The sequence below is a fragment of the Ambystoma mexicanum genome, chromosome 1q (assembly GCF_040938575.1).
Source record: "Ambystoma mexicanum isolate Mex_15411 chromosome 1q, UKY_AmexF1_1, whole genome shotgun sequence".
Lineage (NCBI taxonomy): Eukaryota > Metazoa > Chordata > Amphibia > Caudata > Ambystomatidae > Ambystoma > Ambystoma mexicanum.
Genome location: NC_090922.1, coordinates 843,082,272 through 843,109,895, shown reverse-complemented (window position 1 = coordinate 843,109,895; position 27,624 = coordinate 843,082,272). Strand labels below are relative to the sequence as shown.

At 44.9% G+C, this 27,624-nt stretch overlaps 1 protein-coding gene across 3 annotated transcripts in view; it reads left to right on the top strand.

Annotated features, from left to right (window-relative positions):
• The window catches only part of AXDND1 (axonemal dynein light chain domain containing 1), an 871,721-nt gene that overhangs the window by 804,847 nt on the left and 39,250 nt on the right, over positions 1 to 27,624 (top strand). For all 3 annotated transcript variants that reach the window (XM_069641478.1, XM_069641476.1, XM_069641477.1), the window contains one exon: positions 16,681 to 16,772. In XM_069641478.1, the coding sequence (XP_069497579.1) occupies positions 16,681 to 16,772 (92 nt within the window). The remainder of the gene's footprint in view (positions 1 to 16,680; positions 16,773 to 27,624) is intronic.

Below are 27,624 nucleotides of genomic sequence, written 5' to 3'. Positions count from 1 at the left end.
GACCCCTCTCCATCTCTCCCAACCTCTTAAGGTTTGGAGGGGCCGTGTAATACTACAGATGCAATTAATGCAAAATATGGCTAAAGTGGCCTCGGAAGACCACCTACCTATTGAGCCTGGATCAAGATGATAGTAGAAATTCCCCTGGAAACCTCTCAGTGGCCCGGCTCAAAGGCTTGAACACTTAGAGTTCCCCATGGAAACCCTCATTGGGGAGAAAACCCTGCGTAGAGATGCTGGGGTGCACTATCTTCAGAGAATCAGAACCGGAGTAGAGATGATCCTGGACCGGTCACCGTTGAGCGGGCTAGAATCGATTCCCCTCTGGTGTTTGACTAGATACACATATGGGGAGAGGCTATTAAGATTGTAACCCTTGGACAAGATGATCCAATTAGAATATCCTGGGAGCTCCTTGACCTCTTACCCCCAGTGGATGAGATTGTCTCTGGTCTGTACTTAGTGCACGGCACCAATATCGTCTGGACCCACGTACTGAGTAGCTGGAGCAGGAAATAAGGAGAGGAGGATAAGTAAAGGGAAACTAGAAAGATAGGAGAAATTGCTGAGGTGGATTGCTGAACAGAATGGGAAGCGGTACACCTACCGATGTCAGAGGTGGGCGTGTCCTGAATGGATGCTGTATCCCGGATGCCGGAAGCCAAACAACTTGAGTCGGTTTCCCGGGCGAGAGGAGCCTAACATCAAACAAAAGGTGATACCTAATTCCAAATCTACTCTGTGAATCTGAGAAGTAATGAGCGGCCAAAAAATGCTTAACCTACCGCACTGGCGAAAAGCTGCGCTCGTCAGAAAATGGAAGCTGCTTCCCCAGTTCCGAAGTGGCAGATACAAGAAACGTCTGAAAGAATGTCAAAGATACAGATTTGGTTAGGAGGAAAGAGGAAGTAATGCGTAGCGGATAAAAAAAGGTGCAAGGCCCTAAACAAACTTACGCAGCGATCTGGAACTCTATTGAGAGTAGTAACGCGAGGTTCCCACGGCCGCATCCCCGGATATGCCTGGAAGGAAGGGGGCGTGGCTACCAGTGCATACGAGCGTGAGTAAAAGACTAGAGTGCAATCGCGGCATGACAGTACCGCCATATTGTAGCGTGGCGTAGTTGGTAGGGATGAAGTGCTGCTGTCAGGATAAGCAGAGGAGACGGCAGTCATCACAGGCCGGCCTGGTTTCCATTGTAGAGCAGAGAGAGCTATAACACAGTCCTTGGGCACCTCTTTGGATGTTAGCTTCCTTTCATGTAATATAGCTGGCGCTAAGGTGAAACCTCTAAACCATGACGTAGTGACCTTTTTAAGAAAATATGAGATAATCCTTCATCAGAAAACATGGGCTTTTGAGGCACCCCTTTTGGATGGTAATGTATCTTATGTTATTCCGGATAGTAAGAATACCAGAAGGATATGCTTTGGAAATTTATAAATATTGATAAACGCCTTGATTGATTGCAGGGTGGTGGTTTTTGATACTAAGCTCGATTATTTACAAATGTTCATGTTGTCCATGTGTAATGGCGACTCTGTGGTAATTTAACATTTTTATAATAGTCTGCATAAGGTTGACTTGAACAATTTGCTTAATTTTGAAGTGTTTATGGAGGACAAAGTATTACCTAAGGCAAAGCCTAATATTGCACTTTTGTTGGGGGGGATAGGTGATGGTGTTCTGACGGTCTCACTTTATGATCAAGACGACTTGGTCCTCAAACTCTCTCAATCCTGGATGCAGGATCGATCCTAGGGACTGTGCAAAAGGACTTCAATTTTCTTCTTGGCTCATAGTGTGGGGCATGCGTAATTGTCACATTCCCCAAGATATCCCTGGCCATACAACCTTGAGGAATCAGCAAGGATCCTCCACAATTGACTACTTTTGTTTATCGGTACAGTTTTGGAACCGGATCCAGGGGTTTGAAGTGATGGGGGATCCTTGTACTGACCATTCTCGAATGAGTCCGAGGCTCTCAGGGTACTTGAGTGTGCAAGGGCATGTGGTGAATTGCTAGAGGCTGTCTTCTCTTAAGATTTCAAGACATTTGGGGAATTTGTGACGATGGACCTGCTTGTAAGAGAACCAAAAGGGCATTGGGATCTCGCGTGGATGCTAAGGCCTGGGTCGAAAATTGTTCTACTCTATTCCACGGCCCCAGTAATCCAAATGATAGAACAGAGGTTACTTCATCTCTGATCTTTACGCTTAATGAGGTCTCAACAGCATTTGGAAATCACCAGCGTAATTGAGCGCCAGGACCAGATGTAATCCCGGCCAACCCTTATCAAGATCTTACTGATCTTTGGGCCCCACTGTTAATGTTATTTTCTGAAGTCTGGCCAATATCCCCTTTATTGGAAGTTGGCTATCATTTTACCAATTTCTAAAAAGGTGGACCTGCAAACCCGCTTTCGTACAGGCCAATTTCATTGCTTGACACCTCCTTTAAAATGTACGTGAGAGTCTTATTGGGGCATCTTGAGGCCTGTATTTCCGATAAATTGATTCTCTCGGAGATACAATTTGGGTTTAGACCGGGTGTGGGTACTGTTGGCCAGGCTCTGATTTGTACCTTATTGTGGCACATTCTGTTTTTATCAAGGGAGAAGCAAGTTCCCTTGCATTCATGGACCTGATCATACCCTTTGATCAAGTGAACAGGGCTAGTCTCTGGGCTGTCCTCGTATCCTTGAACTGCCCATGTCAGATTCTGTCTGTGTTACGGGTAATCCACAGTGGGAATCAGCCCTGTGTGCGATATGGAGAGGAAGGACAATGTACTGATTGTCAACCTGGGGGATCGTCAGGACTGTGTTTTGGCACTGGTTCTTTTTACCTTGTATTCTAATGGTTTGTATGATGCTCTGGTGGACTCTCAGGCTGACTGTGTGGTAGGACCTTTCCTATTCTGGCCTATGCCAATGACACACTTCTTATTACCCGAACCCCCAATGCCCTTCAAAAGCGGATTTAGGCCTACTCAGCATTCATAAATGACCTGGGCCTTAAGATTAACACCATGAAGTCTGCTGTGAGGCGTGCATAAAGGGCAAAAAGGTGGTGAAAATGAACCTCATGATATGTAATGGGGCAGTGCTCCCCAGGGTCCAGGAATTTGATTATTTGGGTATTTGTTTTTCTTCTGCAGTAACTGTGTTCTGCCACTTATGCAAGCAAAACTTTAAGATGGGCCAATCTTGGGGGTGGGGGGGGGCTTTTTCACTTTATTGCCATGTGCCAAGGTCAACCCCTTGGCATGATTTATGAGACCAAGACAAAGGCAGCATTTATTTAAGGGACATCTCTCTGGGGTTATGCAAACCCAGTGGATCTACAGACCCTGGAAAAAATATTTTTCAAGCGACTAATGGGACTTCCAGGGTCAGCTGTCTAACTTTGCAGTCCACAATGAATTGGGAGTGGGATTTCTGGAGAATGGTTGGTGTCTTGCCCCGATTCTTCATTGACTGCGTTTATGGTCAAACACTAATGCAGGCTTAAATCATTTTATTATTAAGGCTCTATTAGCCAGGTAAGATTGGTACAAAATTCCCTGGATTTCTTCTAAAAGTAAATATTCCTCACATTTGAATGCATCAGCACTTTTTCCTTCATGTAAGCTATTGCCCATTGCACACAAAAATCTTTACAGGAGCTCTTTTGTTTTTGCAGCTAAAGAGCGACGTGAGCTTGAAGAAGTGCGTGTTAATGCTAATAGATTGCATGCAACTATCAGTCAGGTAGATTCCATGCAGCTTTATCTTACTTTGACTTGTACAAAAGCTGATCGTTGGCTGATCACTCGAGCTCGATTTAAGTGTCTCCTGTTAGGAAAGGATACTGTTAGTTGGAAATGATTCCTAGACACCTCGAGTTGTCCACTGTGCAGGGATGCTAGAGAAATGTAACTATCCTCCCTGTGCTCACATATTTTAATTTTAGACATTGTCGTCCAGCTTTATTTTTTCTTCTTTCACCTGATTCGCCATATGTGGCCTGTGCCCTTTTGACCTTTTCAAAGAAAACTATGTATATGAGAAAAGCTGTGCTTAAAAGTGTATTGTGAGCTGAAGTGTGTAGATCAAGTAATTGCATATTTACTTAGTATATAATTGATTTTATGAACCAAGATTGAATAATTTTTTTAAATCAGATTTATTGTCATTTTACTATCCAATAACATATGGCTCTTGTCAATTTGTATCCCCCTTCCCACCCCTATGCATTGCTGACAAAACCACTTGTAACCCTGTTACAACACCCAAATTCATGTTCAATATCATAGCTCTCCCATGGCAGTTTAATGTCCATATTTGGTGAAAAATAGAAGCCACGCTCCCTCTTTGTTCGTGGGCGCTTCATCCACTTTCTGCACCTAATCTTTTTCGGTGGGGATGTCCCCTCGTTTCCAGTGCTGCGCAATGCAGCTTCTCGCTGCCACTAGCATGGTTTGCACCATGTGGCCTTCCTCCTCTGGCACCTCGTCCTCCGCATACACCCAAACAACAGTAACTATGGCAACAGTGTCCCCTGTATCCTATCCAAATCTTTAAGCCAGTCCAGAACCTATGTCTAGTACCTCTGTATGTGAGAGCAACCCCACTACATATGATTCTATTCGCTGTGTGGCTGCATACAGCGGGAGCAGCGCAAGTCGGCCCCTGGATATATTCTGGCCAAAGCAGCCGGGGGATAATGGCAATGATGTATTAATTTGATTGGCTGCATTGTATACTGCAAAGATAGTGTTGACAACTTTACCCTCTTACAGTTCCTGGTCCACAACTGGTCATTTAAATCTGTATTTAGATCTTTGACCCATTTTGCCCTTCTTGGCAGGATATCAAATGGGTCAATACGACTTAACTCCCCGTATAATTTGGCGATCTGACCCTTCGAGTTAGTATCCTGCGATAGTATCTTCTTATAGGAAGTACAGAAAAACCTCAAGCCTACCTATATTCCAGTCAGTCTAGACAGTGCTCCAGATAAGATTTTGAAGTGGGAATATTGTACTATCTATTTTTTTAAATTGTGAGTAAAATGATTTTTTAGGGAGTAAAAATGTAAGTCCAATTCCCAATGGGAGTATTTTATAAGCGAGTAAAAATGTTTTAACTGCGAAACAGAAATGCTTTTGTAATAATTATTTCTTTGCACCTCGTTATGCATACAGATTAAAAGATACATGTTTACTTCTTTCGTAATGCAGCAATGATAGCAGATTCTTTGTGTGCTACTATGTGCACTGCTGGTCCAAACATATCCATGGAGCTGTGTGAGTGAAAACAGGGGCACATGGCATATGTGACTTTCCCAATTTTTGTTGGGAGTATTTTTACTTCCTATTTTTATTTTCTGAGAGTATTTGCCTATTTATAGGGATTAAAAGTGGCCTATACACCCCTTACCTGTAGGGCTGGATATAGGGACACAAATCTATCCTCCCCCATATCTGCCCCCCCTTGATAGGCCTGCTTCGTACCGGGATTGGAACCATAATCAGTCAACAATCAACTTTCTCAGGGTGGTGCCCAGATACAACAAAGGGGCAAAGGCCATGTCGAGAGCCAGCACGTGGTGCTATTTTCTTGCCATATCGACCAGAGCACTTCTAGTATGGGAATACGTCAACACCCGTCAGGGGATCGCCTTCTGTGGAACCCATGAATGTGATCGGTGCAAAGACTGTATAGTCCATGTGAACCCACTGTTTCCTTGAGCTGGGATATAAATTGTCCATGATTATCAGTTGCGCACTTTATAATATGCTGCGAGGTCCAGGAATCCCACCCCTTCATCATCTTTTGATAGGACCAGCTTTCTGTAGGGCACCCTAGCTTTCGCTCCTGCCCTGAGAAAACGGAAAAGAGCTGTCTGAATGTTTGCAAAAAAGGGAGTCCGGACCACTGTTGGGAGCATGTGAAACAAGAACAGCAGCTTGGGGAGGATGATCATCTTGACACAATTTGAACGCTCCATCCATGAGAGATTGAGCCGTCCCCAGCGTTGCAGATCTGACTGTGTCTTACCCCATAGGGAGATAGTTCTTATCAAACAAATCATTAGTGTCCCTTGTAATTTTGATCCAGAGATATCAGAACCCCTCCGGCTGTATCCTGAATTCATTATCCCTCCTAAATTCCCTATTCATCTGACTCCAATTCCCGGCCAGGAATGCCAACAATTTATCCAGGTTAACCTTGAACCCTGACAGTGCACTATACTCCTCGATTCCACGGAGCAAGGCAGGAACCGAAGTGCACAGGTTTGTGAGATAAAGCAGAGCTTTACCCTCAAAGAGGCTCACCTTATACCTCTGACCTCCCAGTTCAACCCCTGTGATTTCCTACTTGCCTCTCAGTCCAATTACCCACAGCTCCATCACCAGCGCGGATAGCAAGGGTGACGGGGAGCAGCTTTGCCTGGTGCCCCTACTTAACAACAACAACCTTGACGTTCCTCCATTCACTACCACTCTGGCCCTTGGGGAAGATTAGAAGGCTGAGATTCATTCATCGTACCCATACTGATTTTCCCCAGAACCCCCTTCATAAAGGACCAGTTGACACCATCATATTCCTTTTCGGAGTCAAGGGAAAGGATCAGGGCTCCACCCCGCTTCACCTGTGCTGCGTTCAGTGTATGGAGGGCCTTCCGCAAGTTACCTGAATCTTGCCTATTATGAATAAACGTCTCTGGTCTGGGTGAATCAGCCTGGGGAGGCCAACCTCTAACTTTGATGCCTATATTCTCGTGAATATTTGTTTATGTATTGTGCAATATAGTTTCTAACCAAAACTTTTCACACATATAGAAAATCAACAACCAAATGAATAACATATCAACATAATACAATGCTGTAAGACAATTGGACATAAAATCACATTATAATAAAATCAATATCACTTTACAAATCGTCGCAATGCAGTACAGTCAGCAACTTTTTACAATTACAGTCCTAAAATCGCATTAAGAAACTCCAGCACAGCAATCAATATTGATACCTCAGTGGTATTCAAAATACGGATCCATAGCCAGATAGGCAAGGCCCCAAGCGAATTATGCCTAAATCTTTCTAATTTGTTTAGCGACATACGGCAAAACCAGGGAATTCACTACATATGTTTTTTTAGTGTCTCAATATTCACAGAACAAAAGCGACAGAGCCTTCTATCTTTTGGAGTTTAAAGTCTAGCTCCTAAGCCATCATTTGTTGGGTATAAATTCAATTTAATTCTCAAAAGTCACCTGATGGGCGCTTCAATAAATAAGGTGCTAAAACATTATGCCCTTTATTCAACCAATACAAATGATCATCAAAACAGCTGTACGTTAATAAAGCCTCCCTGTTTAACATCCAATTCCTATTAAACAGCTTTTGTTTTGTTTTTCTTGGGCTGAGGAATTTTTCTTCCCAAGAAGTTTGTCACAATTATCCCTCCAGGTCGTCAAGACGCGGCTAGATTCCTTTAACATTACTTCATACAGTTTAATGTATACGTAAGCCTGTGGAGGGGAAAGTATTCGTTCATAGATCTGTAAAACCCTCCAATCGACCTGCGCTTGGAGATAAAGGAAGCCCATTTCGTGTCTGAGTCCAGCCTTAGGGACCGACTTGGGCAGGGAGAGTACTTTCCTCCAAGCCACTGCTTCCAATTTTTTCCAAGCTGTACCTTCATGTTGTGTCTCAACCCCAAAGATTACACGTGGGAGTAATTTGTGCTTATAAAACTTTAAAACCGCCAAAACATAATAGCGACCAAATTTAAAATGTAAAGTGCCATAACTGAACAGCAGCTGCTAAAAATGATGTTCTAATATATAGTAATGATTTTCCACTTGCATAACTATAATTTCTGAGATACTTAAAACATTCAACTACTTCTAAAAATCTGACCCTCTACCTTCCAAGTAAAAGTTTTCCTCTTAGATTTTTCTTCATTAAGTAATAAAATGTTTGATTTCTCAATGTTCAGGTGAAGGTCTAGATTGAGCAAATGTGAATTTAGGCATTCCAGTGATCTCTGCAGGCCTATTGGTGTCAAATCGCAGATGATCATATCATCTGTGTAATTTAGGTAATGTACCCTAATTTGACCTATAGATGGGGATTTGTCCAGACCTTTTCCCAACAAAGGATCATATCACAGATGTACAGGCTAAATAGAAAGGGAACATGGACACAGCCCTGACAGAATCCACATTTATTGTTGACCCACTTCATACAGCCTCCTTGTCTATTTAACCTGATCTTAATTTTAGTATCTTGATGTAATGCTATTAATATACTAACCAGAGCAGAGGGGCACCCGTAAAACAGCATTTTCTTTCATAGCTTTGCTCGGTCAACACAGTCGCAAGCTTTAGATATGTCAAGCAATGCCAGGTAAGTCGATCTTTCCTGAACCCTTGACTGTTTATCTAACAATGTAACAGTGAAGCTGAGGACCATCCCCACATAAATCTGCACCGATATAAATCATGGCAGCCAGAATTAGCTGCCCAATCTTGTAATTCCATCAAAAATATATTAGCAAAAATCTTATTTGTGGAATCCAATAATAAGATTGGTCTGTAATTAGATGGCAAAAATCTATCCCTCCCCCTTAAAAATCCAAATCAACACTGCTGCCTTCCAAGAAGTCTGTATCATTTGAGTTATTGTAATGTTTTCAAATACACAGCATAACCTTGGACCAGCGATTCACATCTGATTTGAGAGTCAGATTAGATAGCCTTTCTGGGACCGGGGCCTTCGATTTCTTATGACAACTTATTAAGTTAGAAACTTGCTCTATATCCAAATCGATTTCCTCCACCCATCTGCATCTGGGGCCATCATGTATGTCTACAACATGCACATTCTCCCTTATGTACAAATTCGTAAAATGAAGTATCCATGTGTCTTCACTCAAAGGCTGAATCTGGAGAGAATGGTCTATCACCCCTGATTTAATTAGGTGCCAGAATGAATTGGCATCTCTGCTAGATAAGCAAGCCAGCATCTTTCCCGCATCTTTAATCATCATCAAGAACCTGTGACCCTTTAACCAGTTTTTGAAATTCATTTTCAACTTGTGTACAGCCAAAACCAGCTGTGGCTTACGTTTTTGAAGACATTTTAAATTCACATGCAAATCTTACTTGCATACTTGAACGCAGCAATCAAATGCACTCTGTGGGAGCGACCGCCCACGCCCATATGCAAACCCCTTCTGGTTAATAGCCCTCCCAACAGGTGTTGAATGGTAGGCTTGAAACCGATAGGGATACACAGTTGATCGCTGATAATCTCTCACTGAGATAACACCAGGCGATTAAAAACTGGAGCGACCCTTGGGCACCATATCAGTGCATGATCTCTTGCTCTGACCACAGCATCTAAGTTGTGCAAGGTTTGCGCTGAAGTCCTGGATAGCGGAATAGTGTATTACAGTGTATTGAAGCGTAGAGTGATTGCTTGCTTGCTTATTTATTTATTGTATTTATTGTTTGTTTGTAAGGTTCTTATACAGCAAGTAGAATACTGTTTCAAAGCGCCCACAGGGCGAGTGGGGGGTGTAAAGACTGGTAGGGGGTGTCTGTACTTCCGCTCTCTATATGGTAGAGGAGAGGCACAGAGGACCCCAGCCAAGATTCTCTATTATTGGTAACGTAGTCGAGCAATCAAGGCCTAGCTTCTCAGGAGGTGATGCAGGCTGGTTCTTAAGTACAGTGTAGTCCCAGAACCCCCACAAAGGAATGTCCACACACTGTATTACTGAAAACAGTCTTTATATAATTAATATTCAAAGGTATGTACACGATCACAATAACGCACTTTGTACTCGGAAGTCAATAATGATAAATATATACAATTCTAAAGTGGTACCACCAATGTTATCAAATCTCATTAAAGTGCATCAACTGTACGGTTAAAATGTCACACAGATCAATAACGAGGAAACCAGCAATAGAGATAGGAAGGAACGCAAGATGGTTGAAACAATAGGCAGAATGCTGACCCCTACCGCTAGGCACAGTTCTGTGTGGAGATCCCCCCACCTGGGCAACTGGTAAATAAAGATATAGCACAAGCCCAGTCCATATATTGTTCAATAGTCGTATTTCCTCCTATTAAGGTTTTACCCCCCCCCCAATGTACCTGGTGGAGTAGAGTTCTCCGAAGATGCGTCGACCCATCCTTCTTGAGTGACTCCCTTTAAAGCAGGAGCCACGGATGGTCGAGAGGCGTCGAGGAACTCGGCGTTCGGTGTCGGAGAATCGACGGCCCTTCTTAAGTGCCCTCCCTTTAAAGCAGGAGTCACGGGTCGTCGCATGTCCAACGGCGAACAGGTTGAACTACGGCGGTGAAGTGGCAGCTTCGTTCCTAGCGGTGCTCGTCGACGACAAAGCATTGGCGTCCTGCAAGGAAGAGGCGTGCGGGGCACCTCAGTGACGATAGTTCTGGACCGCAAAGAGATGATGAAGAACTGTGGCCCAGCAAGGGTGTCAAGTCGTCGGCGTCTCTGTGGTCTTTAGGTGGCGGGAAACCCACCGGCGGATGCCCCTCAGAGCGTCGACGGTCGGGCCTTCTCCAGCGGGATAAAGCGGGCGACGATGCAGACGAGAGCATCCGATGATCAATTGAAGTTCTTAGGCAAACGGGAGCACGGCGGCTCCGGTCGGTGACGGCGGTCGTCGACAGTGGCGGACAACAGTCCGGGTGCTTCTCTTTGAGATTCCGCGGCAGTCCCCATCTCGGGTCGGCAGCCTGTCAAAGGTCTGTCTACCAGGGAGCGTTGGCAAAGATCAGCTGTGCACGATGGTCCCTCGTAGCTCGGGAAGAGGGCGCCTTACCAGGTCCTCTCTGGGTCAGTCCTTGGAGACACAGCAGCTTTCAGATTGTAAAGGAGAGCAACAGCACTTCTTCTCGTCCAGCGGGGCTTCAAGGTCAAGCTTCAGTTACTCCAGTTACTCGTCGTAGTGGACTTCAGCTTCATAACATGATTCCTAGCAGTGAGAGGTCCCCAGATATACTGTTGATCTCCCATTCATTCCGCTGGGTCACACTCAAGCATCCAATCACGACTAAGGGCATTCATGCAGGCAGGCAGCCAATCAGGCACACGAGGTATTCAGGCCATTCACTTCTCTCCAGACACTCACAACAAGTTATGTGTATTGGGACAAGTACCGAGCCATTCAACACTCCCAACTGCATTCATACCGGTTTCGGGCAGGGCTGTCTCAGTCATTGTGTCAACCACCAGATACTAGACATCCACAACACAGAATGCATATTCGTCACACACTCTATTCACCCGGGTCCCACCCACAGGAGGTACCCACAACATACATCACTGGGAAGGCTCCAGCTAGTCTGGCCAGACCTTCACAACAACATCATATATGGCACTTCCACCCAACAGCCAGTCAGGGGGAAGGGACAGAGTCCGGGCTTCCCAGGACTTTGGGAAAACAAGGTAATAGGTAATAGAAAGCAAGAGGCCACAGAGGCCATCTTGTTTCCCATCAGGAATCAACTGATCCCAATGGCAGGGCCGGGGTATCCCAAAATGGAGGATACTCTGCGCACCTGTCAAATTCAGCATGGAGCTGCCACCAGCCCATACCCTGCTCTGCGGGCCACCCACAGGTGCCCAAAACATACACTATGGGCACAGGGTTGTACCTCCACCCTTGGGTGCCATAAGGGTATCCCACGGGTCCGTTCACCAAACCAAAAGAGAGAGAGCTGCACCGCCAGGAGTCACACATGAACTCATGCGCGGAAAACATGACAGAACACACGATAAAAAGCAGTAAAGGACAAGGATACAGAGGCCCTGTCCCTCCGATGCATTTCCAGCATCACAGGGGGGAACAAGGGATTGAAATATAGTACATAACACAGTAATTAATAATAGCAGTGGCGGGAAAAGGAGGGAGGACAAACCTACTATGCCTTTTGAGTATTCAGAACGTGCAAGTGCAGCAAGGAAAAGGGCAGAGGGAGTAAGTGCTGGGGAGTCCGGACTCATAGGTGAGCCTCAGATGAAGTGCTTGGGTTGTTGAGTGCTACATGGCCAAGGGCCACGTTAGGAGTAAGTGCAATCCGCCAGGGCAGAGGGTGTTCCAAGGCAAGTGCTGTGGGAAGACAGGAGCTGGGCCGATTGGGTGTGGGAGGTCAGGGGCCCTGAGGATGCATAAGGGCCTCGGACACCAATCACAGCAACTGTGGGATTAGCAGAGAAGAGAAGAAGGGAAGGAGGAGGTGAAGAGGAAGGACTTGAGGGGCTTCCGGAATTTAAGGAAGTCCTGCTCAAGGCTCAGACCAGGGGGAGGCTGTTCCATAGGAGGGGGAGCCAGCTGAGGAAAGCGATTGACCACCTACCCTCTGTTTAGCAAAACGTTTAATGTTATGTTATGTTATGTTATGAGTTCTTATATAGTGCACGGTCACCCAAAGGCATCATGGCGCTGAAGAGAAAAATACAGAACCCAGGAATAGAGAACCATAGGCCAACAGCAGCTAAGCACAGAATAGATCTGTTTTAGGGCTTTCCTAAAAACCAGATGGTTGTGCATTTTCTTCATTGCCAAAGGAAGTTTATTCCACAGCTGAGCGGCAGCAATGGAGAAAGCGCGCCCCCCGAACCCTGAGAAGAAGCAATCCAAAATGAAGGATCAGGAGGGGAACCCACCACCAGCACCCTCTGTTTTGTCCCCATTCAACTTCAGTCAGTTTAGGCCCATTCACTGCCCTACGGCCGTCAGGCACTGATGAAGGCATGATAACACCTTGGCCTGATCCAGATCTAAACGGATCAGGATCTGGGTGTCGTCCGCATTGGAATAACACCTGACGCTGAAGGAGAGAATGAAGCACACTAGAGCCCATATGTAAATGTTGAAGGGAATAGGGGACAGAGCAAAGCCCTCGGGCACACCACAACTAAGGTGACAGCGATTAGAAGAGAAAGGAGGAAGCAGAAGAGATTGAGATCTATCAGCCACGAAGGAAGAAAACCAGGCTAGTACTTGACCAGATATACTGATCTGGGCCAGGCGGAAGAACAGGGTGGGATGGTCCACTGTGTCGAAGGCCTCTGATAGGTCTAATAAAATCAGGTCTCCGACTTCCCTCGCGTCTACCAGCCTGGCCATATCATCTTGGACAGAGACCAGGACGCTCTCAGTGCCCCTGCCCGGCCGAAAGCCAGACTGGGCCGGGTCAAGACCAGATAGCTCCAGAAAGGAAGACAGAAGAGGAGAAAATAAGAGTAGGTAGAAGAGAAATAGGATGGAAATTAGATGGTAAAGGAGGGTCCAATGAAGGGGGATTACCGTAGAGGCTTTTAGCTTAGGCGGGATATATCCTAACTGGCAGGAGATATTAACGGCTTCCGTGATCGTCCCTAAAAGATCGAACAAAATCTCCTTCAAAACTCTCAAAGGCACCAAATCAGATGGAGCGCTGGATTTGATCTGTTGAATGGCCTTAAATACCGACTCCTCAGAGAAGAGAGGGAAGGAAGACCAACCCAATCGCATAGTATCCATGACATAGTCAGAAGGTACATTGCCAGAAGTAGATGTAGTAATCGCTAGTACAGGGCTATCTGAAATGTTAGCACGAATAATCTCAATCTTCCTAATGAAGAGCTGAGATAAAGAGTCACAGAGCTCCCGGGTCGACTTGACACTAGGTGCACAGTTTATCGGAGAAGATACTGATTTAACAGCTGCAAAAAGGGCCCTGGGCTGACACAAAGAGGTTTTGATTTTCTGGGCAATATAAGATTTCTTTTCCGCTAAGATGGCAGCCGAGTAGGTCGCTGAGCAAGCCTTATGCTGGGTCTTAAAAACAGGATCATGATCAATGCAGCATTTACGCTCTGCTTGTCTAAGTTTCAGTCGAGTGGACCTCAGCTGTTCCGATAAAACCACAGCTCTGAAGGAAGTGTGCGAGGTTGAGTGAGCCGAAGTGGAGCTACCTCGTCAGCCGCTGCCTGAAGCGCAGTAGACAAGAGTGACAGAGAGGGAGCCGTAGCTGCCACGCACTTAGCTTTTACAGAGGATGCAAGGTCTTGTGCCAGCCACGTTGCCAAACTCTAGCCAGCATGATCTTAGGCTGTCCTGGAACTGTAAAAATTGAGCAGGTCACCAAATAGTGATCTGTCCATAGCATGGGCTCTGCAGATAGAAAAGTAAGTCAAGTTTTATTAGCCAATACTACATCAAGAGTATTACCCATTTTATGGGTAGGCCCTACAACGTGCTTATAGAAGTCGAGATCAGAGAAGCTGGCAAAAAATACATCAAGGGCAGAGACCCTAGGGAGGTGAAATTTCAAATTCAGATCACCCAGCACAATCAGATGAGTGTGTTTAACATGGAGATGTGCTATGAGGTCAACTAAAGGTTCAAGTAGGCCAGCATGGGAACCTGGGGGGCGATAAAGAATCAAAACATGACAAGTGAAAGTGGGGGAGATCACACATCTCAGCAAGCAGCATAGCCTGCACAGATAGGAGCAGGCTGGTCCAAATGAACAAGCTTATATCCATCAGGGATAGCCAGGACAAGAGCCGGGCCAAGCTTTCCTGGAGCTAAGTCTCAGTGAGAAACAGCATAGCGGTACAGCGATCAGATAGCAGGAAATTAATTTCCACTGCATGCGCCGGCAATGGCCGAGTGTTTAACAATAATAGAGAAAGCGTCTTGATATTAGAACACACAAAGAATTTATGCCAGAGGAACAAAGAGGCCTTGAGGGAGAGTATTTAGTAAGATAGAGCTGATGGTAGTGTGGTCTCCAAGCCCAGATAGCTTTGTGGATGATGCAGAGGGATTTGAATTTGATCCGTGCAGCAACCGGGAGTCAATGAAGACTTTTTAGGGCAGGAGAGATACGGTCCCTGGGTTTATGGCCAAGGATAAGTCTCGCTGCCCTATTCTGGATAAGCTGGAAGGGTCGCAGAGTGGAAGAAGGTAGATTCAGGAGGAGGCTATTGCAATAGTCAAGCCTAGAGAGAAGCAGGGCTCGGACAACATTGAGCGTCTGGGATAAAGTGAGAAAAGGGAGAATTCCTTTGAGAAGAAAGAGCTGAAAGTGTGACTTCTTGGCAATGTCCTGAGTGTGAGGGAGGAAGGAGAGAGAGAGAGGAGCCGAAGATGATTCCAGAAGCTTAGGCTCGATGGGCGAACAACAAACGCCCACACCCCCTTTGAATCATATCAGCTGATTATAGCCTTGTATGTTACCATTCAGGGGACACGGGTACCAAGCCTCAAAGCCCCTCTAAATACTCTTTTATGCCATTTTCCCTATGTGCGGGGGACTGAGCATAGAAGTGTTCGTAATAGTCCGCAAAACTATCCAGTATGTTTCCCTGGGCATTAATAAGGTTGCCCCTTACATCCTGTATGCAATCAACTCTCCTCTCCACTCTATGCTCACGAACACTCTTTGCCAATAGCGTCCCCACACGGTTCCCCCTTTCAGAAAACCTTTACCTGGCATAGATCTTTTTCAGTACTTCCATTATCACGAGTGAGTGCAGTTCCTGTCTTTTATCCCTCATCACACTGAATTTTTATATTCTAGAGTTTCTTTATTTTTTTTATTTTTTAGAACCTATTGATGATTTCTTTTGTGTGTATTTTGTGCTTGTTTGATGGATTTGTTTTTTGAATAAACATATTTTGAATTGAATATTAGAAAAAAAGGAAATTGCCTAATCCCCATGAGTAAACGGATAGTCTGTATGTTAACGAAATGCCTCGGTTTGTACCAGCTGGTTATGACTGATTGATCTGTAAGTTAACAGAATACCCCTCTTGGCTATCACTGATTGGTCTGCGGGTTAACGCCAAACCTGACCATGGCCCTGTTGGCTATTGATGTTTGTTCTAGGGAGGGATGCAACCCCTGTTGTTGGTGCCCCCAGAGTGGAGTGGTGGGGGTATGACCTTGGCCCTGGAGAAGCTCCTATGTCTCTTACCTAAATCATTGGGTTCTGTCATTACACACTGTGTCATGGCCATTCTGGGGGCATAGCCATATCCAAAAGGTAAATGATTACAACCGTAAGGGGTGGGACATCAGTCCAAAAGTGTGGCCACACCAGAAGGGAGGGATGTATTTACAAATGGGGCATGGTCATGCACAAAAAAGGAGGGTTTCAGGCAAAGGTGGAATGGCCATGCCTAAAACGGGTATACGACCTGTCCCATTATGCAAAATGCGCCCCTTTTGAGTTTGATTGAAAGTATCTGCATACACTACTCATCATTTCCAGAGTTATTACAATAACTAATGAGATACACACATTTGTATCAGGCATAACTCGCTATACACCAAGTCTCAAAGAAATACGTAATTAAATTATTTAGCTGAAACTGTGCTATTTTGACAAAATAAAATCAACTGTCTGGCTTAAGGCACAGCCTTGAAAAAGAATGTGTAACCTAAAAAAAGGACTAAATATCTTTACATCTGGAAACTTATTCAGCTTGTATTTGTTGATTGCATGTGCCTCATGTCTCACATTCTTTTGTCCTCTCTATCCCTACCACTCCTTTCTTAATCGCCATTTTTAACTCTGCATGTATTCCTTTGTTTCCCTTATGCCTCCTTTCTCTTTTAACTCCTGCCAATCCTGCCCATTATCTATATAGGGAATGATGACCGCCGCTAGGCCTCAGACACCAAAATCTCATCTGGCCTTTGAAACACTGGCAACACTGGAACAATTGCACGAACAACTCTTGTAAGTATTTATGTATACGCACACCTGTCCTTCATTCAAGGCTGTGTGTATTTTTGTATTAAAAATATACGTCAATCTTTTGCCAAAGTAAATGTGTGTGTATGTGCATGGGCCTGTGTGTGAGATGACCACCCTTCCACTTCAATTGTCCTCCTTATATTGAATGCTGCACAGTGGTAAAGATGAGGGAACTTGGTAACAAAGAAACCAATTAGCAAAGGTCTCCGGACTCTGAATGTATATTGATCGATCAATGGGAAATGGGTGGCGGTTCACCATTGCACCCTATGATTTATGAGATCAGGAGTGACTGACAGAAACTTTTGTCCACTTACCCTAAACCACAAGGGCCTCTTCGTTGACCCACCCTTTTCTTTTTCTTTCTAATAATTTGTCCTCCTCTGCAATCTCAGCCCTCGTAAGGGTCTCTCATTTGCCATCCCTTCTTCCCCATTCCTCATATCTTTCACCTCCTTCAGATCTTTCACCACCTCCTCTCCTTCCCAGGTCTTTCCCCTTCTACACCTCTCCTCAGTGGTGTGCTTCCTGGAAGCAGACCTTTGGATTGGTATGGACAAACGTGAACTACAGTTTCTCCAGGTGCTGTTATTTTTTATGCAGACCACAGCTCTACGTGGCAAGGTGAACTAAACCCTGTCTTTTTACTTGGAGTTAGACGGCCCTCCTGTCAGAGCCACCCAACTCCTGGATGGCAATAGTTTGATCTTCTGTTCTTGAACTTCCCTGTTGGTGGCCCCGCTTTTCTCTCTGTGCAAAACCACAAGGCTCCCAGTGTTGGTGTTAGGCTGTCTCTCTCTCTCTGCAACCAGTAAATTACTTTTGGTTAACTTACTGGTGCTGTCATCTGGCACTCATTCATAATGACCTGCAGTTTGCGGAGCCCTGCAATCATGGATTCGAGAATGCTGCTTCCCCTGTCCACCTGCTTCGTTCTTCCGTTTGTCTGTTGAATATCGACCAAGGAGAAATTCTGTGAGGTCTATGGGCCATATGAAATACAAGCCAAAAAACAGTGTTCAGACCCTGGGAAACCTTGGTGTTCTTTCCACTTCCAGGGCCAACATTGCAAAAATGGGCAGTGGTTCCAGGCCCCAGGGTGTGTCACACCCAATTCCCTAGTCTATCAGCTGTGACTTTGTCCCATACCTCCCCTCATTTAGTGGAGCTCTGCCTTAGGTTTGGGGTACTAGGGGAGGATCTAATTGTGCTTTCTTTTTCTTAGGATTTGTACAAAAATTGTATTTGGGGCTCACCCTAAAAACCTCAGGGGCACTCCCAAGTGTCCTCCTGCCCACCCCACACCACATTTCGTCAGTCACTGTGGCATGGCGTAGTAAGTCTCCCTTCCTACAGTGGATTTCTCTTTTTAAGTTTCCTCTCATTATTAAAGGGATTAGAGTTAATAGAACCAACAGTGATGGGGTTAGAAACAATATTGAAATTCCACTGGTAGGCAGGTTGAACCTACACTTTCAGTGGATTGCATTATCCCGCACATTCCTCTTCAGATAGATATCTTTCCAGTGTCAGCTTCATTTCAACAGGGGGCATAGTACGACTCGATATCGACCGTCGACTCCTCTTCACTCGACCGTGCCACTCGTCTGCTTCAGACGTGACATCAGCAGTATATATATTTTGTCACTACGCCCCCATACCTCGTTCCTTTTTTTACAGCCGCTCAGCACGCTGCTATTCAGAACTTTTCTCGTGAGAGACAATTTCAATTGAACAGAAAGAACATAAGAGAACATTTCGCTCGACTTTTGTTGCTATGTCAGCACCTGAGGCTTTGGAAACCAAGCATTGCCAGGACTGCAACTTTAAGATGTCATCACTATCCCGCATGGCATCTGCGTGTGGTGTCTGGAAAAAGATCACTATGTCAAAGCGTGTGGTTCGTGTCAGAAAATGGACCCTAAATCCCTTGGGGAACGATCGGCAAAAGTAGCACTTGAGCAGCCTCCGTCAATGTCCTGGTTGCATTCGACCATCAGTTTGCCGGGTCAAGAGACTGAAGACCCCACACCTGAAAACGAGCATAGGCGGCAAGGAGAAAAAAGTGTTTGCACTCTAAAAGCCATTCATCCTCCTCAGGATTCCATCAATGCAGGCACAACTTTGATGCATCAGAGGATTGCCCAGTCGCATTGAAGGAAGATTGGGAGGCATTCAAGGAGCAAATGCTCCAGATGTTTAAAACATCTGCAGCAGGTACTACTCTGGACTCAACGCTGCCGGCTAATACGGCACCAGTTGCATCCGGCGGTTCTGGTGCCAAATTGACCAAGTCTGGTCCTATGCCCTCGTACCCGAACACAACGACCGGGAAACTGGCTCTAGCGCTAAAGGGCCTGAGGTACTGGCACCAATAGGCTTGGTAGGAACAACCTCACTGCCGACTGTCGAATGTTCCTTTATCCCCAAATCCGTATCGACGTTTATTGTCTCAGTGAGGTACATCTACAACAATGAAGTGGACCAAGTGCCTTTTGGCTTCCTGCCTATGGGCGGAGTCACTGGAGGAGACAATTTGTTCTCTGACAAAGTGGATTTGCTTGCTCTAGCCAAGGGATTACATGACTCAAGTTGGTTAGACACGTCTCCCGACATGGATCTGCAACAGGCCGCTCCTTATGGCCACCCTAATGCATGGTACAGAAAGACTGTGCAAAGGGTAGTAGAAGCCTTGGGTCTAGGCACTCATGCTAAACCCCTGTCGGCCTATGAGCTAACAGACATCCTAGATAAGGGACCACAAACGGAAAGGGTGCTGCCTTTTTTATGGCAGCCATCTCGGACCCCATTAGCACATTGTGGCAAAGGCCTTGCTCCATGCCAGTCGTGGATACAGAACTCACAAAGAAATACAGCCCAGCTAGGGGGGATTTACCTTTCCTGTCTTTCCACCCCACGTCAGAAGGCTTAGTTGTGCAAGCCACTACAGTGAGCTCTAGGCCTGTCACATCCACCTCTAATCTCCGTACTGACAGGGAATCCAAGAAGATGGATGCCCTGGCCAAAAAGATCTTCGCTTCAGGTAGCATCGTTCCTGAAGGCAGTCAATGCATCATGCGCATTCACTAAGTACTGTCACGGACTGTGAAGACTGGGGGCGGGAGCTGCGGAACACATACCGGCAGGCGAAATGAGGGATGGTTTCATGGGGATCAGTGTCTATAGCAAGGAGGTGGCATGCCAAGCACTGCAGTCGGGGTCAGCCTACCTTCACAGCTCAGGATTCTCACCAAATGGCTGTTAACGCTGATGACCCCCGAGAGAAGGGGGGTCTGATTTAGGTTGTAAAGTCGCCATAAAGGTTATCAGATGACTTTGATCATAAAGGTTGAGAAACCTTGATAAGTGAGGAATCTGTGAATAGTATTATATACCAGAAGTGTTAACTGATATATGCTTTGCCTGGGATTTTATTTTTTCTTTCTATGGCAGACAATGGATAGGGAAATCACAGCCTGTCGACCATAGATAACACTTGCACCGCAGGCTTCTGAAATGGACATGCACTCTAGGACTGCCGAGGCAACGCTTATGGCAGCTCTCGAGTGCTGTTCTGACAATGGGCCCTTATTCTTGGCCGTATGTGCAGCATGGGGTGGCAACCCCTAGCCTGAGGAAGACGACCACAGATGTCGCCAGAATGGAGCGACTGGACCGGAAGCTGAGAAGCATGTGGTAACGGGAGGACTAACTGAAACTGAAGGAGGACTACAACTGTAGACAATGTGTCCCATTGTCTTTTCTAGGGGGGAGGATGATCCAAACAGAAGTGATGTTCACTGTAGGGGGCCAAGACCATGAAGGGATGTAAGGGAAGGCGAGCTGGAGGCGAGATGGGTTATTAATTTTGGAAGTGGGCTGTTAGGGTGTTATCTATTAATGATGGCCGCTACCTGGCAATTGTAAACTATATATATGTACCCGTAACCACACCTGTGGCACACACACACATCCCCACTCTGCATACCTCTGCCTTGGCGATGTCAAGTTGCCTATGTAAATTACAAACACAATCCTTAGTTGTAACTGTTACCTTGATGGTAAATGTAAGATATATATGAAAATGTAACCTAAAAAATGTAAGATACTTGTGTAACTGTAACCTAAGACTTCACAAGCGCCCAGTTGCCTAACGGCCCGGTGCACTATACAAATAAATAAACAATACAATACAATAGCCTTGCTTTGTCCATTTCTAATACGACTTCTGAGTCCTTTTGTCTGATTTTACCTTCATACGTCCAAGCCAAGCTCCTGGACATAGATTTTGACTGTACGCACTTGTTCAGCCCAAGGATGAATCCTTGGAGAAGTTCAAGGACTCTAAATTGGCTGCCAAGTCTCTCTGCTTTGCTGTGCAGCAACCTGCAGAGCAGTCTTTCAGTTTCTCTTCTAGGGGTAGAAGCTACCGTTAGTACATTCCATTTGGAAAGAGGGGACAACTCCCGCAAGCCAGGCAAGGGCAGAGGCATTTCTCATGTCCTGGGCAGGGAAGCAGGCCTCTAGGGTCCAGGAGACTGCAGCAGCAGGGGTGATGGCGCCCACTAAGCTGCTTTGAGTTCTCCCCACATGTTTCCACGGTTGGAGGGAATAATTCTGAGCACTTGGACAAGTGGAAGGAGCTTGTTGAATGGGGGTTACTGTCTGCCATTCTTAAGAAAACCTCCAGACAGACCTCCCGCACTCAATGTTAATGTATGTATTCCTTATAAGGCACAACTCGCCAGTAGGACTCAGGGCCTCATTACACGGATGGCGGTAGGGATTTACCGGTACCGGTAAAATACCGGTACCGGTAAATCCCTACCGCCTTACTACGAGGTCCCTTTGCGGGTTGGGGGATTTAACGCCTGCTTTTTGCAGGCGTTAAAATCCAACCCGCTAAGGGACCTCGGAGCTAATTACGGCACCGCAAAATTGCGGTGCCGTAATTATCGCCTTCCCCATTCCCATAGAGCCCTATGGGGCAGAAATGGGAATGGGGAAGGGCAATGGCGGAAGGGGGATTTACCGCCCCTCCAACCTTGGAATGGGGCGGTAAATCCCCTTTCCGCCAAGGCGGTGCCGGTATTTTACCGGCATGAGCCATGGTGCTAACAGCACCATGGCTCACCGCCTACCGGGTAATGAGGCCCTCAGTGTGCAGCAAGTAAGAGAGCTCAGTAGAGGGAAGCAAAGGGTAGACCAGGGAGACGCAAGGGTTGATAGGCACTAGTCATACGAATTAAAAAAATGTGTTTTAAGAGATTTCCTAAAGGAAGAATGCTCAGGGCAGGTTTGCAGAAAAACAGGGAGAGAGTTCCAGAAACATGGGGCAACAGAATCAAAGCTAGTGCCGCCAAAGCGGGCACGCTTGTTAAAAGGCTGCATAAGTTTATTGGAGTTGTTGGCTCGAAGAACGCTAGATGACTGAGAAAGCTTAATCCTTTCTTTCAAGTAAGATGCAGCATTGTCTGTAAGGCACTTATTAGTGAGGCAAAGTTCCTTAAATGCAATACAGTGCTTAACAGGAAGCCAGTGTAGGGAGTTACGGGCTTCAGTGACATGGCTCCTTCTGTAGATAGCACTTTCTGCATGAACTGCATTATTCTGAACCACCTGTAAGAAACCTATTTATGTTATTTACAGGGACCACAAGACGTACCAGCCAAGAGGCAGTTGCTATAGTAAAGTCTAGAGTTGACCAGGGCACAGGCAATAACACAAGACATACAACATTTACATACAAATGATTAATCTCATACATAATATAGTTAAAATTCATATTGCACTTCTAAAATACATTATTCTAAACATCTTAAAATAACCACTTTCTTTGTGTAAAAAACTACTATAAAATAAAAACTACTATAAAATATATTAAATTAATGTCATTTTCTCTCATAAAAATCATCCATAAATCAAGTTTCCTTCATGTCAATTGCATTGTTATAGGATTTAAAATACTTGGTTCTCAGGTCAATTAAACTTTCGCATGACATGATCAAATGGTGTAGAGACTCAGAAACATTATTACCACATAACGGACATTTACTATGTTCCAGTGCAATTCCTAGTCTATCACCTTTCGTCTCCAATGTCTCCGTCATGTTAAATTTCATCAGTAGATATACGAAACGTACTAACACTTGGATATGCTAAAATATACCTAGGGGGCATAATTATAGTAGATATTTCTTCGAAATACGTCCTACTATTTGCTTTCGATGCAATAGTAATCATATTTTGTTCATTTCCCAAGTCATCCAATTTCTTTTTTAGTCACCTTTTCAAAACCATTATAGATGTTGTTCCTGGATCGCTCCCCAATGTCCACTACTTATGTAATCTTTGCAATGTGCCCATAGTGGCAAAGTATACGTTGATAGCTATTATTACTTGCATTAGCCAAGTTAGTTTAGTGACCAATACATTCTCGGTTGACAAAGGTAATTTCACTATCGTCCAAGGTGGTTGGACAGATACCAACAGGCCTCCCTTTGGTCTACCAAGAGGACCCTTGGTAGCTACCTGATGTACAGTACTTCTGTCGTCCAGCTGAACCTCAGATGTTAACCAGGTTTCTTGGAGTGCTACGATTTTATACAATGCCAAATGTGCAACAAGACCCTCCTCTTCGAACAGGTGCGAAGGCCCTCTAGTGTTCCTTGAGTACAACAATTGTAGGGGATTCTGTCATTGGCGAGTCTCAGCAAAATGTGACTTAAAGGTCAAAGGAAGTCATTGCCAATAACCTTCTAGGATATCATTAGTGACTCCCTGTACCGCGTTAGATACCTGAGAACATTTGCTTTTGTCATTACCCTGTTTCTCAAACCTATTTATGTTATTTACAGGGACCACAGGAATAGCACACCCCTGTGTTGGTATATTTTTACGGGGTTTCACGACCGGAATCTGCACTTTTTGGGCAGCATATCCCAGGCGCAACAGGTCTACTTCAAAACCCATGGTGTAGTTCAACGTTGACTCGACTTCAAAACATATATTGGTTAGTTATTTCTAACTGGTCGACCAACCTTATATCTTTAGATGTGATTACCCTCAAGGGTACATTGGATTTAAAAATGCACAAAACCGCTGCCTGATTTAATTGTAAAGAGGGCTTGTCTTTGTGTACTTGGGTAATTTGCAAGACAGACATCATACCATTAAGAACATCCCCACGTGTGCTACAAGTGGGATGTCTTGCATTAGGATTTTTCACCACCCATGCTTCTGGTATGGTCATACTACTGATGGATTCTTTAGAACAGACACTGCAGTATTTTGTAGCTTCTGTTCTAGAGTGGTAATATTTATGGGAGGTAGAATAGTATTTTCCACATCAACATTACTTTTAATTGGAACCCCATCTAGGCGATTCTTTCCCATCCTGTCCCAGCTCATCCTTTACTGGATGTTCCGGGGCAGATTCCTTCCTCATGCAATTGGTTACCTTCATGGGAACAGCAATTTCCCCGACATGGGTTTGTTTTTTTCCTTTTCACAGTTCTATTGCTGTACATGAATGCATGGTATACACATGGTTTCCTTTTTGCCGGGATTACCTTTTTTTTCTCCCCTCCCTCTCACACTCGTGTCCCTTCTTTTCATACTAACTTCTTCAGCGGGTCTAACATGTTCAGAGCATTGCTTGCTATCACACACATCACAACGTGGCTCTCTCATTTTTGAGTGAATTAACAATGATTGCACATCGATTTGGGTACGAGGTGGGCACATTTCTCAAGCAACATGGATAACAGATCTTCTAAAGCATTAAACATATCATCTGAATTCATGCTGATATCCGGATCATTTTCACAAAAGCCTTCACCATGATCGGTTACCACATTCCTGGACAATACAACAGAATCAGTCTTTCCAGGCTGCTCATTTGATTTAAAACTGAATACAGATGGTACCGTGATATCATACGACTCAGAACTCTTATGGTCTGACTCGGCTTTAAGAGCCAGTATAGCATCAGACGCAGATGACTGGACAAACTTATTTGGTGGGGTATAATACATGGGAGTCGCTAATGTCTCAAAAAGGGACATTTCATGGTCATTCCCATATACTCAATATCAAGCTCTTCCAGCTCAGAGTTGGATATATCAATCACACTTTTAGCAGTGCAATTATACTCTCAGTGAATCATCACATCAGTACAGCCAGTTATATTTAACTGACCATTGCATTCCATACTACACTCTACTCCTGATACTAAGGGCACTTTCGCCACGGTAGGCATAAAGTCTACCGCCTTAGGGTCAAGATTACTGCTGATAATACTTGATGCAACATTTTCAACCTGAATCATATCATCCCCCACACTTTCAGGTATAGTTTTCAGTTGGCCACATAGTACATCACACATGAGTTTGATACTCCCACATCCCAGCTCACTTGTCAATTCCGACACCAAATCGGCAGATGCCATGTTTAGTGAGTCTATGTTGCCTATAAGTTGCGGCGATGCCACAACAGGTATTTTACCAAAATAGTCTGTAATCGAATTTCCTTGTTCTAACACTTTTTTGGGTTGTGATATTATTTTCGGGACACAAATCCGTCTATTCCGTAGATTCTTGTGCATAGCTACTTCTTTATCATAATCATCCATAACATCCATGTCAACCCACCGTAGTGATCACGTGGATGATAGCAAGATAAGTAATGAGCACCGGAAATAGAGACAAAGCCAAGGGACAGGGGGATATAGGGAAGTAAAATATCCCAAACCTATTGCAAAGAACTACCACCTGAACAACACGATCACAATTTTTGCAATATCTATCAAGTGACCGTCACGACACAAAACCCAAAGCTCCAGGAACGAGGCATGTGCGCTAAGTAGGAGCTGAGCATAGACTGATTAAGGGGACAGAGGAAGCACCATACCGATCACTACTCGATCACAAAATACATGGAATAACAAAGCAAAGTGGCATAGAAGCTCATAAGACCTCACTTGTCATAAAGGGCAATACAAATAAACACAAGTATTATGCTCCTGAAGCGTTTTTCAGAGGAGCATATATTATGACTGAAAGCAGCTCCTCTTATCGTCTCACGGCACTTCCATTGGCACTAAGAGGGCACTGGAGGCACTTAGGAGACAGACACAGTTGTGGACTGGTATAGAATAAAGGCTGCTCGCGTGTGAGCAGCAGAACAGCAAAACAGCCACTTCTGAGCCACTTCTTTAATGACACAGCAAAAGGGGGTGTGGCTTCACGACCTGAAATAAAGTAAATAGCGTATTTAGGAACTATAATTGAACGTAGGCTTAGTAAAACATATTCTATTGTCCACAATAGTCCATAGTGAGTCCTGGATAGCTGATTATGTACATACCAGCACAAACTCCTCCAAGTCTTTCATCACGGGAACATAGTCTCCAGCAAAACAGCCACTTCCGAGCAACTTCTCGGAGCGCATGCGCAGGAGCACGCAGGAGGAAACTTTTAATGACACGGCAAAAGGGGGCGTGGCTTCACTACCAGCACAAACTCCTCCAAGTCTTTAATCACGGGAACGTAGTCTCCAGCAAAACAGCCACTTCCGAGCCACTTCTCAGTGATGCCACAGTGTTGGTGGTGGATAGGAAAGGTTTCATTTATCTGATAAGGCGTGTTGTAAAGGTGCAGGAGGCCTTCAGCTGGCTGACATGTTTGTTCATGTTGAGATTGGCATCTAAATAAACGCCAAGGGTCTTGACCCAGGGTTGGTCTTAATATTGTAGTCCCGGGGATGTTAACAGCTGAATATCTGGTCTCCAGTTTGGCAAGACGTTGAGGAGTACCAACAAGCATGATCTCAGTTTTATTGCCATTGAGGGCAAGGGCATTTTTGATCATCCAGTCCTCAATGGTAGCATAGATAGAAGTGATTTTAATGAGGTCTAACTCATAATTGCCAGTCAGTTTGATCACCACCTGAGTGTCATCGGCATAGTTGGTATAACTCAGGTTGATGCTGTCAAGAAGGTCAAAGAGAGGACGAATGTATAAGTTAAAGAGAGTGGGAGAAAGAGATGCACCCTGAGGGACATAACATCCCAGCAATTGGATGAGAGATTTGTAGCCCCCTGAGGCAACACGAGCAGATCTGGGACCTAGAAATAAGAAGATCTAACATAAGGCGTTATTGGAGCAGTTTGCGATGGTTCCTAGTCTCTCCAGCAGCAAAGAGTGATCGATGAGATCAAAAGCTGCGGAGAGATCTAGGAGCATTAAGAGGGCAATCTGTCCTGAGTCAGCAATATAGCACAGGTTAGCTTTTAAGTCAACCATGCGCGTTTTCAATGCCATGTAATGCCCGAAAACCGGACTGTAATGAGCCCATTAGATGATTATTTTCAATGTGTTGCTGTAGTTGATTGTATGCGACTTTGTTCAACATTTTTAACAAAAAGGTAACATTAGTAATAGGGTGATAGTTGTCTGCAGAGGCAGGATCAAGAAGCCTTTTTTAGAATCTGGGAGATCCAGGCATCCTTGAGAGAAGCAGGCACAGTAGAACTGGTAAATGATATATTAACCAGTCTAGTGACCAGAGGGGCTAGACAACTGAAAACTTCCTTAATCTTAGCATGAGGACAAATGCTGTCAGGGCTGGGGGATGGCTTAAGGTGTGGGACAATATTGGATAACTCAGATTCCATCATCTCTTTAAAATTGAACACTGGGCTAGAGGTGTCAGATAGGTTAGAGACAGGGGCCTCATTAGTGATGGAACTATGAGGACTGAATAGTTTAGCTTGTAGCGAGGCAATTGTATTGAGAGTTTGAAATTTAAGCCTGCTTGAATATCAGGACACCAC